This window comes from Notechis scutatus, chromosome 1 (assembly GCF_049901735.1).
Source record: "Notechis scutatus isolate UNSWTSFEM ecotype Mainland chromosome 1, rNotScu1.2, whole genome shotgun sequence".
NCBI classification, from domain to species: Eukaryota; Metazoa; Chordata; class Lepidosauria; order Squamata; family Elapidae; genus Notechis; species Notechis scutatus.
In genome coordinates, this window is record NC_142009.1 from 259,608,501 (window position 1) to 259,623,781 (window position 15,281).

General features: G+C 41.2%; 1 protein-coding gene across 1 annotated transcript; it reads right to left on the reverse strand.

The window, feature by feature from the left end:
* Positions 1–1,352: 1,352 nt before the first annotated feature.
* LOC148133340 (CD59 glycoprotein-like) lies at positions 1,353–14,174 on the reverse strand. The gene is made up of 4 exons (XM_087951166.1): positions 14,023–14,174; positions 10,596–10,661; positions 5,302–5,403; positions 1,353–1,719 (listed from the first exon to the last, which is right to left on the reverse strand). The coding sequence occupies exons 2-4, from the start codon at positions 10,657–10,659 to the stop codon at positions 1,526–1,528; spliced, it is 360 nt and encodes a 119-aa protein (XP_087807292.1). The 5' UTR covers positions 10,660–10,661; positions 14,023–14,174; the 3' UTR covers positions 1,353–1,525.
* Positions 14,175–15,281: the final 1,107 nt, after the last annotated feature.

The window sequence follows — 15,281 nt, forward strand, 5'->3', positions numbered from 1 at the left end:
ATAAATCCTAGAAATTGTAGAATAAGGTGCTATTCATCTTGGTACTTCTAATTGGGTTCGATCAATTCATATAATTGTCAATCAGCATAAGAATTATAAGACTGGAAGCCCCAAACCTTTGAAAGACATTAGGTTGAAAACGGCTGTGTTAAAATTCCTAGATGTGCTTATTGAACTAGACCCATCCATTGTTCACTGGGATCAGTATATCGATATGCCAAGGATCAAGTGGGATCAAAAAGAGGTAGACAAAAGAAAGAGGAATTGGATGCTAGTTAGATGGGAAATACTTTTCTTTTTGATTTCTCTATTTCCCAACACTCAGGTTCATTGCAATCACATATGGTGCTTATCTGTTAGTTGGCAGTTAGCAGATTGTTGTCTTCTTTTGGTTTTTTTTGTCAGTTCTAACAATCTGTATACAGACCCTACTAATTCCTTCATTTAATTAGTGGGGAAAAGTGAAAAATCTTTGCCCATCAGCTTTGCCTCCTTGGACCATATTATTTCCCACTGAAATAAGTTATAATAATGTTACAAACTACTGATCTTAAGATAAAAACCACAGGATTTATACATACAAAAGCAAAGCCAGGGTTCTCTCAGGAATCTTTATATATATTTTGTAAGTAGAACATATTGCACATAGTTGTTTCAATACTTTTTTAAGATACCAACAATTCTAGATATATGGGAAAATCTGCAAAAGAATGTTAACTATTGTCCATATATAATATACTTTTAAAATGTGCCTATCATAGGAAGGACTCTGTTAAGTAATACTTTTCAGTGTTTCTCTGTTAAATAAAGTCTTCACAGAAAACAATACAATGAAAAAGGGGAATTAGACTTTTAAATTAAGCTCTGGCAATATTAGGTTCTTTGTGTAAACATGGTAAGGAATAGAAAATAAGTTTTGAATTAGCAAAGCTGTGTAGTTACTGAGTATACTACATAAAGTGCCACATAAATGAGTTCTCTGCAGAGTAATTAGCTTAACACCTGGATAATAAAGATTGCAATAGCATGTTAAACAGATAGAAGGTCAAATCTGTCAATGTAGGACTATAAACAGTGGGATCCTACAACCATTTGTCTTGGTAACCTCTTAAACATGTTTATGATGAGCTTGCATTAAAAGTGAGTTGTGAAATACAGTATCCATCTTTACTGATAAACATGCAGCTGTTGAACTGATAAAGGAAAAAAAATACAAATTTGCTTCCTTAACAAATTGCCCAGAAATATAAATAAGCATTTTCGCTTCCATGGATTGACCAGAGATTAAATATTAAGGAGAAGATTCAATTGTCAAAGACAATCAACATGCACAGAGTGAGAGTACTTTCTTAGGTTTTCCATTTTTACATATTTCTTCTCCATTTCTTTTTTGGTTTAGCTTTAACACTATTCTGGTTAAAAAGACATTGCTTCTTCAAATAGCTTTAGTTGCTCCAGTAAAAGTGCTTGTGTATCTGGGGAGAACTGGGGATATGCAGAGAACATATTACTTTGAATCTCCATATTATCGGGACATCATCCAAACCACAATCACTGCCGAAATACCAAGGGGAGTGGTACTGATGAGGAGGTTCGGACTCTTATTGCAGAAATCTCTTTGGCAGCAAAGGTGTCTAAAACTGTCAACGCTAAACTCCTCGGCTACAACATCTTTGCTGCATTTTGACATTTTCCAGCACCTGTACGTTCTCAAATTCACTGTAAAGAAAATCAAAATATAGATTGAGATCTATTTTGCTTCTGATGAAATACAAGCAAGAGATGCATTTTTACACAAAGAAAAAGAACCTATTTTGCCACTAAAAATGTAACACAGTACGTTATTTAAAATAACAGTTTAAAAACAAACCATTTCCTTGATTCGCATTATCTTCCTTTCCCAATATTTGTCTTACCATATGTAGATCCAGAGATTAGCACACTTCTCCTAAGAGAAGTCCATAAATGTTTTTAGAAGGACAGTAATTGAGTAGAGCAGGGATGTCAAACTCGCGGCCTGTGGGCCAGATGCGTCACGCACTGGCCATGCCCATACCCGGTTTAGCAAACGGGGAAAAAGTCATGATACGTCACATGACGCCGCCGTGACAACATGAGTTTGACACCCCTAGAGTAGAGGTTGCTGTAGGAACAAGAAAGCAGAAGCAATTTTCATTGCTACATATACAGTGGTGCGATTCAAATAATTTAACAACCGGTTCTCTGTTCTAATGATTTCTTCCAACAACCAGTTCACCAAATTGCTTAGAAATGTAATAACCGGTTCTCCCAAACTGATGCGAACTGGCTGAATCCCACCACTGCACATATACCATTTTCCTTAATGTTCTGGAAGGTTTCAAAGTGTTCTGGGGATTCCTTTAGGGGGGAAAAAGGAGTCGGTAATACATAATTTTTTCTTTCCCTCAACCTTTCTCCAGTAGAGGCATCTCACAAAAACCTCTGCTGTACTGGAACCACCCAAAATAACTTAATGGTTTACATAACATCTTTTAGTTTTAAAGCACAAGTATAAAAGTTACCATCTCTGCTGCTCAAGATTAGAAACTGCAGAGTTAACTTGGCTATAAGCTTTGACTAGTTGCAAGAATGGTATTTTAATTTTGTTATCTATAGATTGAGAGATCTATGAAGAAGTTGCTGTATGGACCATTGGCATATAAGGAAGCATACATTATAGAGCTGAATAAGCATGTTTCAAAAAGGATTCAGAAAGACTTCAGATCTCAAATGGGCATAATGCTTCTCTATTTATTCAAGCAGCCCGTCCTCTGTGCAAGTTTGAAAACAAGTTGCAGCTCCTTTAAGAATTATATTACGAATCAACTATATTTTTCCCCAAATCTTCCAATTTCTGCCTTGCCAATTAGGGCACAAAGTACCACAGAACAAAAGCCTTTAGAGCAGTGGTTCCCAACATGGAGCTCATGCCCCACAGGGGGGCAATTTGATTTTTAATGGGGGCAATTCGAAAATGAGCTATTAACTGAAATTTTTATAGCCTGCTAATTGTTCTTATATATTTGTGACGAAACAGCTGTGTTTCGTTTATCTATTGTTGTTTGCATTTCCTAGGGCCTGGCCTGAAAAGGATATCCCAGCTTGGGGGAGGAAGCAACTGCCAGCCAATCAGAGGTGTTCCCACTAAGGATCATGGGACTGGCAGTCCCTCTCTCTCTCTTTCCTGTGGGCTTTGCTGCTGGATGGTTGCAGGGAGAGCTGCTCTGTGGGGAGACAGAGTGGATGAGTGAGGATAAGAACCAGGTTTCCTCTGCATGAATAGGAGTTCACTTTTTAAATAATTATATGTCAAAGGGGGGTGGGCATCAGGATTTTAGAGATGCTTAGATGGGGCATGGCCCAAAAAAGGTGGAGAACCACTGCTCTAGAGAGAACTTTCTCCTGTTATATTTTGTTCCCTGATTGGCAGGGAAGCTTTGATTACTGCCACTATGATCTAGTTGAAAGAAAAGCAATCTTATCAATGTGTATTAGTGACTGTTTTCTGGTACCTCTCCCAATGGAAAAGAGGATGGCTATGTACAATGATTTTACATAATTCATTCTGTTTTATTTCTCATGGATGCTTGCAGGTGCTCTTTCTATAGAATTTCATTCTTTTACTAAGTTCATACATACTTTTATAATAGTAACTTTTGTTGGCATTACATTTCTGGAGGGACTCAAGTAGAGGTGGTATTCAGCAGGTTCTGACCAGTTCTGGAGAACCGATAGCACAAATTTTGAGTAGTTCTGAGAACTGGCAAATACCACCTCTGAAAGGTCCTGCCCCCATCTATTCTCTATCTCCTGACTCCCAGCTGATCGGCTGGGTCTTCTTTTGTTGCCCTGCACAGGAGAATGGAGCTGGAAAGCAGGTTAGTGGGATGGGGAGGGAATGGGACTTTGCAGTAACCTTCCCCCAGGAGTGGGGAGGGAAGGTCAAGGAGTGAGGTTCAGATTTGGGAGATGGATGACTTCAGGAATAGAAAATTCAGATAAAAAAAGACTGTAATTTACAGGAAACCGAGAAGGAGATCAAAGAATCTGAGCACTGTTGTCAAACTAGGTTAGGGGTATGACTGAACTAATAATTTTATTAACATTGGAGGACAAACATTAATCTATGGTAGCAAAAAATCAGGAGTCTAGGAGCACTTTTCCCACCTAATATGTTTTACTAAAAGGGATAAGCTTTCGTGAACTCCTGTAGCTTGCAAAAGCCTTTTATGAACGCCTTTTAGTAAAAATGTGTTAAGTCAGAAAAAGTTGCTGCCAGATTCCTTCTGGTAATTTTGTTAAAAACCCTAATGAGACAAAGAGCCTGATGGGACACAAGGGAAGTGCTAAGTGCCCATAGATGTTGATTAAGCAATTTAAGTAATTTACCAGGGTGCATTATTTAGGATAATTTCCAGCTTCTGCAGATTTCTTTTTCTACTGACTATACAGGTAGTCCTCGACTTACAACCACAATTGAGCCCAACATTTATGTTGTTAAGTGAGACATTTGTTAATGAGTTTTGCCTCATTTTACAATCTTTCTTGCCACAGTGATTAAGTGAATCACTGTAGGTGTTAAATTAATACTATAATGAAGTTGTTAAGTGAATCTGCCTTCCCCATTGACTTTGCTTGTCAGAAGGTCACAAAAGGGGATCACATGACCCTCAGGACATAAATATGAGTAAATCGCCAATCATCTGAATTTTGATCACATGGCCATGGGGATGCTGCAATGGTCACAAGTGTGAAAAATGGCCATGAGTCACTTTTGTCAGTGGTGTTGTAACTTTGAAAGGTCACTAAATGAACGGTTGTAACTTGAGGATTTCCTGTATTCAGCCATCATGAGTGTTATAATTTGGTGTGTTATAATGAGTATGCTTGAAAAAGCATTGTACTATAATCCTTTAGTTTTAGAATTTTTCCTTTGGCAACTGTTCCAACCATCAGGCCTCCAAGCAGCATTTTGCCTTTTTTTAAAAATGTGACATACTAAGATTTGATAATGAACATGTGCTCTTTTCTTAATAGGTAAAAATATCATTTCACTACCTAAAGTTTTTTTTTTTTAGTTCAAAAGCTTAAAAATGATGTGTTGGAATCTGACAGGAAAACTTTGACAGGAACAACCTCATACTCACTAATTTGGGAAGAAATCACAACTTCACTCAGTAGAGCTTAACTTCTCAGAAGATATACGGACTTGTACCAGAACATACTGGTACAGAACATACATACACCCAAATTCTGTTTATTTTTGCAGTGTATACATACCCATTCTAATTTGCAAACAAGCGTCGTCTTCCTCAGAACAGGTGAGGTTGCTTCTACAGAGAAAAGGACTTTGTTCACAGAAATAACATCGAAGTGCATAGCCTGAAACATAAACAGTATTTTTTTTTAATCTGCTAAATTTATGTAGTACACCAATCTATTATCTCAGTAACTTAACAGTCTTGTTTGGTAGACTAAGGCTATTATCTAATCAATATTATTTGTTTATGTGCGTATATACATGTGAGGACTAGCAGAATATTTGCTTAAAGCTGGTTTAAGACTTGAGCAAGAGACAAGATTGTGAAAGTGACCCAGATTGTGAAAGTTGAAAAAAATATGGGTTAAATCTGCTGAAATCTTCTGCTGTCCCTCCAGAAATCTTATGTTATTTCTATTAAGGTTTTTGTTTAATTAGTCATTCAAGCAAAATAACTTTTTTAACCATTCTTTAAAAAAAAATAGCACATGAATTTAGGAGATCAGTTGAAAAAGAACTATTGTGTCAGAGTGCACAGAATCATTAAAAAATGGAATTAGGAGCAGTTCCAGCAGCAGTAGTAGTAGTAGTGTTTGTAGCAGTGAGAGTAGAAATGGAAGCAGAAGGTGTGGACATAATAGAGGTAAAGAGCATCATGAATATGCTAAAGCATTTAGCTGTTCAGCTTTAAAGGGGAAGAATGTCAGAGTAATGTTGATTTAATACAGTGGTTCCCAAACTTTTTCAGTCTACCGCCCCCTTGGTGCTACAAACTCATCCTTGGTCCCCCCCACCCAGGGGTCGGATTCAAATTTCTGTGGGCGTGGCCTAATTTGAGAGCGTGGCTTGCTGGTCGTGTGACTGGGTGGGCGTGGCTTGCTGGTCATGTTGACTGGCTGGCATGGCTTGCTGGTCACATGACCGGGTAGGTGTGGTTTGGTGGTCATGTGACTGGATGGGCGTGGCCAGGTGACTGGCAAGCCAAATACAAGTGGTCCTCATTTAATGGCTGGTTGTTTAGCAAGTGTTTAATTTATGAGTGGCTTCCCCATAGCTACTTGACCTGTTTCTGGAGTTTTGACAGCCATGCACACACATACACACACACACTCCCTTCTAACCCTGCTGGAGCAGGTCATTGGACTAGAATCAGCAAAGCATCTCTGATTAGATTCTAGTAGTGAATAGAATCTAATCAGAGATGCTTTGCCGATTCTTGTTGATTTGTTTTATTTTTATTTCTTTATTTTATGTTGTTGAATTACATTGACATGTGTGTCCCTTCTTGTGCACAATCCAGAAGCTTTTGTGATTCTTTGCAGCAAAAATTACTGACCTCTGGCTTTGCTCTACTTTTCAAATGTGCCGCCACTGCCGCGTTTTAGGTGCCGGCCCCGCAGGTCCACCCCATTGAGCCTGCTGCACTGGAGGGACCTACCCAAGCAAGTCCAAGTGGAGCGGTGCACCAAGTCAATGGGGTGAGCCTGAGAGAGGGAAAGAAAGAGAGAGAAAAGAAAGAGAGAGAGAAAGAAAGAAGGAAGAAAAAAAGAGAAAAGGGAAAGAAAGAAAAAGGGACAACAAAGAAAGACGGGGGGATGGAAGGAAGGGACAGAAAGAAAAAGAAATTAAGGAGGGAGGAGAAAGATAATGAGATATCTATTCTAGTCCAATCACCTGCTCCAGCAGGCTTAGAAGGGAGTGTGTGTGTGTGTGTGTGTGTGTGTGTGTGTCTGCGTGTGTTCTCCTTGTAATTTACCAGTACGTTTTGGTTTTGCCTTCTTCAGAATTGGCACTGTAATACATTGGGGAAAAGTAATTTTTTAGGGTGGAGATCTGGTCCAATGGATCCTGTTTAAAGCCTCAACAAAATGTGAGAGCTTCCTAATAGTCTTGACCATGTTTCGTCCACAAAACCTTTAATAGAAGCCAGATGTTTCAATGTGGAAAAGGGCCTGTCTAAACTAGGCCTCATTTCAATCTGATGCATCAGGTCTCTCTCTCTCTCTCTCTCTTTCTTTCGTTCTCTCTCTCTCTCTCTCTTTCCCTCTCCCTCTCTCCCTCCCTCCCAGACTGGCTTTGCTCTACTTTCCTGATGTGCCTGTGGGGCCAGCGCTTCGAACATGGATGGATGGATGGATAGACAGATAGATAGATAGAGACACAGAGAGAGACAGGTAGGTAGGTAGATAGATAGGTAGGTAGATATATTGGTAGATAGGTAGGTGGGTAGGTAGATAGGTAGGCAGGCAGGCAAGCAGGCAGGAAGATAGACAGACCTTTTGGATGTATGTATGGATAGGTAGATAGATAGGTAGATAAGTAGGTAGGTAAATAGATCTATATTGGTAGATAGATAGATAGGTAAGTAGGTAGGTAGGTAGATAAGTAGGTAGGTAGCTAAGTAGATAGATAGATAGATCTATATTGGTAGATAGATAGATATGTAGGTAGGTAAGGTAGTCAGAAAGACAGGCAGGTAGGTAGGCAGGAAGGCAGGCAGACAGATAGACAGACAGACCTTTTGGATGGATGGATGGCTAGATGTGACAGCAGTGGCACTTTGGGTAAAGCAAAAGTAAAGCAAAGCCGCCACCGCATTTGAGGCGCAGGCTCCAGAGTGGTGCAACAGTGAATGGGTGAGCCTGCAGTGCTGGCGCCTCGAACGCCCCCCTGCTGCCTTTTAATGCCCCTCTGCCAGCCCCCTTGGGAGCGCTAAGAGGCAGCAGGGGGACATTCGAGGTGCCGGCACCACAGGCTCACCCCATTGACTGTTGCACTGGAGCGGTGCAAGGGGCTCAATGGGGTGAGTCTGCAGAGCTGGCGCGTCAAACGCAGCGGCGGCACGTTGCAAAAGTAGAGCAAAGCTGCCTGCCCTGGGCTTCCTCAACCCTGCCCTGCTCCAGAAAGGAGGGAACAGCACCACCCTCTATGACGTGAGTGCCCCGGGAGGAGGGGCAGCTTGGGAGGATGATCCCTGGCGGGAGGGGCAGCCTGTGAACTTGCTGTCAGGCACGGCAACTACAAAGAGGAGTGGGCTTGGCTGAGCGGGATACTGGATATTAGGCATGTGGTCAAAGCCCCCCTTCCTCTGCCTCCCACTAGGTGATCCATGGATGCCATTGACTGTTGCACCGGAGTGGTGCATCGGAGCTGCCGCATCCGAGGCGCCGGCTCCGGAGTGGTGCAACAGTCAATGAGGTGATCCTGCGGGGCCGGTGCCTCGAACGCCCCCCTACCGGCCCCCTTGCCTCTTAGCGCCCCCCTAAGGCATCCCACCGCCCCCCAGGGGTCAGTACCACCCAGTTTGGGAACCACTGATTTAATAGCTGACCAGCTGCTATAATATTGTAATACTGTAGTGATGATACAATGGTAGCAATGAGTCAGCAGGGTTATCTGACTGCTACTGCTTTAAGAGGCTGTAATATGGGAGAGGTTCTGTGACGGTGTATCTCTCTCTCCGTGTGTGCTTTCCGTGGTGTATCTGATTATTGATTGCTGTTTGTTCAAGGCCAGTATCAAAGTAGTTGTATGTATGTATGCTTTTGTAGGTATAAAACCACTGTATGTAAATACAAACCTGTGTGCTGTATTTGCTCCTGGGTTGTCTCACCTAGTCACATTGTGCGCACTCTGACATATAGCGATCTAGCAAACCATGAGATGAACTTTTTTACTATTGATAATGGACAAATAAATAATAATAATATTCAAAGCTTGGGCTCATCTAACTCTCCGACATTTGAACCTTGTAAAATAGACATCTGATTAAAATATTTATATATGAATAGCCAGACATGGGAAGGAACTCAAACTGCTTTCCTGGCCACCCAGCAGTTCAAACACCATACTGAGGCAGGATCTAGTACAACTTAGTATGGCCAGGTTGGCATGGCCAGCTTGTTGCCACCAGCTCGCCATCACCAAGTTGTCACAGGACAACTCAACATGGCCAATTTGTCATGGGGACCACTTGCCATGGATAGCTGGAGGGAGAGTTGGGCGGGCAAGCGAGCAGGCATCCATAGCCAGGGATCTCTCACCAGAGGGAGAACCGGCTGGGCAACCGAACAAGCAGGTGGCACAGCTCAGAGTAAAAGCAGCAGCATCTGATGACTTTCCATTTTCATGTCACTGCAGCTGCTGCCATGCTGGCTTCCAAGCCGTTCAGAGTATGAGCCACTTGGCAGTGGGTAGGACAGGCAGCGTGGAGATGGTCATTTTAATACCGAGTACCACAAGCCATTCAGTGACAGTGGCATTTGGGCTGTTCTATAGCAGTGGTGGTGTGTGTGAAAATGAGATACAATAGCTGCTAAGGCCTCCCCATTGTCCACCCCATCCACCACTGCTAAATGGCCTGTGGAGTGGAGCAGTGAGGTGTATGTGAAAATGGGACACACCGGGCCTCCATTGCCTCCCCACTCCCTGCCCATCACTGCCGCTGCTGAAAGGCCCGAACCTTGCCACAACAACCTGGCCTGAACGGATTGGAGCTTGGTGCAGCGGTGGCTGTGCCCACCCCCTCAATCACCCATCCACTTGCCTGGCTCTCCCTCTACAGCAAGTTGGCTATGTTGAGTTGTCCTGCAACGACTTGGCGACAGTGAGTTGGCAGAGGCAACTTGACAATGGTGAACTGACAGTGGTGAGCTGGCTGTGCTGAGTTGTCCCATTCCAACTGACGTATGCCTATCACATACTGCTTGTGGCAAAATGAAGGGTTGACTTTTTCTATCTGCCTAGCATTACAAATATGTGTGTAGATATTATTCATAGTAGAAGCAATAGCAATAGCACTTAGACTTATATACTGCTTCACAGTGCTTTACAGCCCTCTCTAAGCAGTTTACAGAGTCAACATATTGCCCCCAACAATCTGGCTCCTCATTTTACCCACTTTGGAAGGATGGAAGGCTGAGTCAATCTTGACCTGGTGAGAATTGAACTGCCAAACTGTTGACAATTGGCAGTCAGCAGAATTAGCCTGAAATACTGCATTCTAACCACTGCGCCACCAAGGCTTTTAATATTGGTTGCCTAATGTTTCTATAGTGTCTCATATTTAAAGTTTCAATCCTGTTTAGCTAAATGCATCCTATATACATTATTTAGAAGACATAGTATAGCACTTACATAACAAAATCTCTACAGCCTTTTATCCAGAAAGCATATTAATGGACTGCAGTAGGGGTAAATGCTCTTGGATACACCTAATTCTGTTTACAGAGAGTATTGTCTACTGTTTTACTTTATCCCAAAGTGGCTTGGACTATTCTCTTTACTAACAATGCAGAAATATCACAATACTTACCAGAACTGCAGGATATGGTTAGAAGAATGAATGCCGTTAGGAGAATGTATTTTATTTTGTCCATGTCTAGAAGGGAAATAATACAGAGAAATAATACAGCAAACTAGGGACAAATAAGAGCTACATGCAGGAGAGATTTGGTTTTATTTAACAGACAGTGACCAACCTGATAGGATTTTTCTTTTGTCTGTGTGCACATGTGTAGTTGGTTTGTCTGACTGAATTCAGCCCGAGCTTCAAAATAAACGGTTGACTTCTTTTTTCTTTGTCCTTTTGTTTCTTTCCGCTCTCTTCTAGTTCTTTAAGCAAGATTTTCATAATAAAACTTGGAACTCTTAATGAATTAGTGATGCTCATTAGTACTGATGGAAAAAAGATTGCCGCTTGCCTGGAGAGGAATGTGGGCAGTGGCAGCATTCATGACTAAGCATTTGCCAAGAATGCATTAGGATCGTGCCTGGAAGGTTTAAAAAGCTTTCACAGGAGCCAGAGGAACGAAAATTTTGCACCCCATGCATTTAGCAGTGTGCTTTATGAAAGGAGTTCCTCCATGTACTGTTTTTGCCCATTAAAATCTATCCCCAGAAACTAAAGTCTCTTCCCATCTGGCATTTTTCCACAGTTCTCAGTCAGCATGGTCAACAGATATCCTTTACTTTGCATGAAGCTGCCTAACTGGTTTTGCTGTTAGGATTGCAATATTATTTAGCTGGCTATAAGGCCTATTCAGTTCAATGGGATCTATTTGGATTGAAAATTCATTGGATTGCAAGTTGTTTTGGCTTCAGTGTAAATTAGGAGCACCAGTATATTCAAGAAAACTCTGAATTTGCAGAAAGACAAGAATGAATGAATGTTCGGGGAAAAAAAAACAACCCACACATATGCATATACCACAATTAAACATGAATGGAAGAAACAGCCCGACAAATATTCTGCATGAATGGAAATAGATATAGTTTAGGAGGAAAACTAAGAAAAAAGGAAGGTAAAGAAATTGCCATGCTATAGCCCCCACTTTTGTGTTTAGGGCCAATACCAATAAATGTTGCAATAACCTATCATCCTGATTGTGTGGAAGGTGGAATGTAAAGAACTAGCTTGCAAAGGTAATATCTAAAATAAAAATGTACTTTGCACAAAATAGCATAAACATGTTATAACTGGTTGGCTGATGTTCTTATTATCATGGCATGGGTATACCTAATTATAATTATTATCAGTAGCATGCTATCTGTGGCAGGGGTATACCTAATTGTCTCTAATAAAACTAACTAATCAACAGCTTCTCTATCATATTGATCTGCTTGCACACTGATTACATGCAGGGAACATGTATTGTTCCTTGCAACAAAATGTGCTTGTGCATGAGATTCAAATACTTGCTGACAACTTCAGTAATATATCTCATTGTTTCCTCATTCTGTTAACAGAGGAGAGGAATTAACAAAGGTGCAATATTTAGGAAACAATTTAAACTACCTAGAACAAGTTAAGGAGTCTCTGAATGCAGGAGGAGTGCACCTCTTCTACCGGAAAGAAAGATTTGCTACTGAGATACTGTTTACATTATCACAGGTGTTCAAGTTTATTTGTGGAAGCTTCACAAATGGAGATTTCCCACCAGCATTGTTCTGAGTGGGAGAAAAAGAATATGTTTACAGCTGTTGAGGATTTTCATGGGTCTTAAGCCTATCCTCTTGTTAATTATAAGGGGAGATGGTGGATAGGAAGTTGTTTTGCATTGCCCATATTTAGTGCATCAAGTCCGAATGGTATAAAAGTTATGACTCTACTATAGAATTTTCATGCATTGCCAGAAAAGTAGTTATGTCTCTATCAAAAAGAGGGGTGACTATTTACCTCAAAAATTCTATCCACTAATATACGGTTATATAAACTAAGAAACATTTAGAAATAATGCTTATAAACTAAGCGGGCAAACAGTGGTTGTAGATCTTATTCTAGTAAAAAGATTAAGGAAACACTGACCTCATCTGGTCACAAACATTTGATGCCCAGATGTTTATGCAGTCCTTCTACAGGATTGCACTATTATTTAGCTATTTATGGTAATTAATAGGGATTCCTTTCTCATATTTTCATCAGTCAACTAGCAGATGACTTTGACAGTAGGGCTGTGCACGCATGTAATACATGTTACATAAATGGAAATCCTTTTATTACTTTCAACTGGCCATGTTCCAGTTTGTCAATAACTTTCCAAAAGGAGCATATATATATATATATATATATATATATATATATATATATATGTATATATGTATATATGTATATATGTATATATGTATATATGTATATATGTATATATGTATATATGTATATATGTATATATGTATATATGTATATATGTATATATGTATATATGTATATGTATATGTATATGTATATACATACATACAGCTCCTTTTGGGCAATGAAGTTCTCAAGAGAGAACATATTAATTTCTGCATTCCTGGCTAGAAATAATTTCATCCCATAATACAAAAAATATTCAAATCATAATCAGCACCTAATTTAAGAAGGCAGACCAATGCCAAGAGGCAAGACCTCTTTCAGAAGAGGATTTTGTGAAAGTCTATTGTCCTTCAGCACTACACATAGGGCAAACATTCAGTGCTTCTCTTGGCCAAAACAGGAGAGTCCCTTTGAGATGTCCCTATGCTGAAGAAATGAAAAGGTGGAACATTGGTCTAGATTTAATAATATAGGAAAGGGTGGAGTTTGCTCATATTGTGTTACTATTCCTCACTGGGTCTTGTAATGTGGATCTTGTTTTTTCCCCCCCTTCACTTTTCTCCTCTTATGATGATGACAGTGGTTTAATTGTATGGTCATTGCATTTTTGTCTTTTGATTTAACTAATAAAATCCCGGACATTTTACACGCATTTGGAAGAGTCTCCAAATGCAGCAAGACTGCACATTACATTCAAAGCCTGCCCCCCACCCACCCCCAAACCAGTCCCAACTAAAGTGCCTCCGGTCAAACAGAATACTAAACGTCTCTGAAGGGCTTTGGCTCTTCAGAAAAGCGGGAGGAGCAGCATCTAAAATGTTATAAGGTACCATCCTCTCGCCTTCCGCGAAGGGACGACGACTGAAGGAAAAAAAAGGGAGGGAGGGAGGGGCGGGAGAGAGAGAGCGAGCATTCCTGCCCAAACGCGGCAGAAGATGTAAGAGAGCCCCTATGGATCGGGCCTTGCCGGATAGTTTTAAGCCCGACAAATGCAGTCCCGAAGCGTCACAACTCCGGCTCCTCTAATTTGGCCGGCTTCTCTTTCACCTCCCCCTCCACCAGCAAGCGTCCCTCTCCAGACTCCTCTCTGGATGCCCCTTCCCACATGCGACCGGGCTTAGAAAGAGGTTGGCGGGAACCTCCCTTCGTGCCCGAACGAATCGCTCACCCGGGCTGCTGCTTCTAAGGCGCGCCGAGCTGCTGAGCCGCAGTCCTCCCCCTGCGGCCGCCGCTAAATCCTGAAACCCGTAAGGCTCTGGAGCACCAGCAAGCTCCGCCTTCGGCTCCCTACTGCCGGTCTGCGGCAAAAGCAACTGCCAGACTCACCTCAGCGGCCAAAAAGAGAAGTTACTTTTTTGTGTGTGTGTGTGAGTAAGAAAACAAATAAAATAAATAAATAGGAAGGGAGAGATCTGGCATTGGCCTTCCGTCTGCAAATAGTTAGGGAAGTTCCCCGTCAGTATTAGGACTACCTTCGGGCAATCTTTTCAATAAGAAGGGAGACTTCAACTTTTATCAGTGTGGTTGGACTGTTTCTGCAGTCAGCAAAACGATATTCCACCCGTTTCTAATGCACTCCAAAGAATAGCAGCACACTGTCGCTGTTGGTAATTGGGGAACATCAACCCCACCCCCTGAAAATTATATTAATGGATGTATGCATTTCTAAATTCAGGGATATCTCTGGTATTTGTACCTGTCTCATTTGGGACAGTTTTCTTATCTATTGCTTGTGTTTACAAAGCTTACTTAGAAGCCATGCCGTCCAAATAGGGCAAGTCAGCAAAGCAAAAATTCATAATATGTGAATCCATAATATAAAATCTAAAGAAAAAGATGTACAAGAGGAACTAGGATATGAAACACAAGGAGTGGGGGGGGGGGGAGCCATGCTCTCTTCCCAGGGTGAGAGGAACTAGGGACTTCTTTTCTTTTTGAAATCCTTCTCTCTTTTGCTATCCCTTCTTTTTCTTGTGTTGCTTTCCAGGGATGAAAACATACAATGGTTACATGTTTCTTTTGATTGATGCCATGAGAAATGTCCCAATTTTCAGCATCTTAGTTGGGTGTTTAGGATTAACTTTAAAAAAAACTTCCAGTAGCTATGAACTTCAGTTTCTAGCAAGGGTCAGCCAGATGCCTTTGGGAGGGTCTTAAAAGGTAGAGACTCACTCAAGTCAAGCTCAATGCCTGGCGACCATGCACTCCGTGTAACTTACTTGGCAACAGTAAACAGTTGATTTGCCAAAGCTGACTTCTGGAATATTAACCAGCCTGAGCTTATGTTACATTTTTGGAATCAACCAAGGCTAATGAGATAGGGACAACTTCGAAGATCTTGCCATGCATGTCAATATAGCGCTACTGTTATAGGTATTTAATCAGAAAATCTTTGTTCAGTGAGTCCAAGGGGGTCAATTTACACTC

Excerpts from the sequence above, each read along its gene's own strand:
- LOC148133340 (XM_087951166.1), bottom strand. The coding sequence starts at position 10,659 with ATGGACAAAATAAAATACATTCTCCTAACGGCATTCATTCTTCTAACC. Across the intron at positions 5,404-10,595 it reads AACCATATCCTGCAGTTCTG|GCTATGCACTTCGATGTTAT; the intron begins GTAAGTATTGTG and ends TTTATGTTTCAG. Across the intron at positions 1,720-5,301 it reads TTGTTTGCAAATTAGAATGG|TGAATTTGAGAACGTACAGG; the intron begins GTATGTATACAC and ends TTTTCTTTACAG.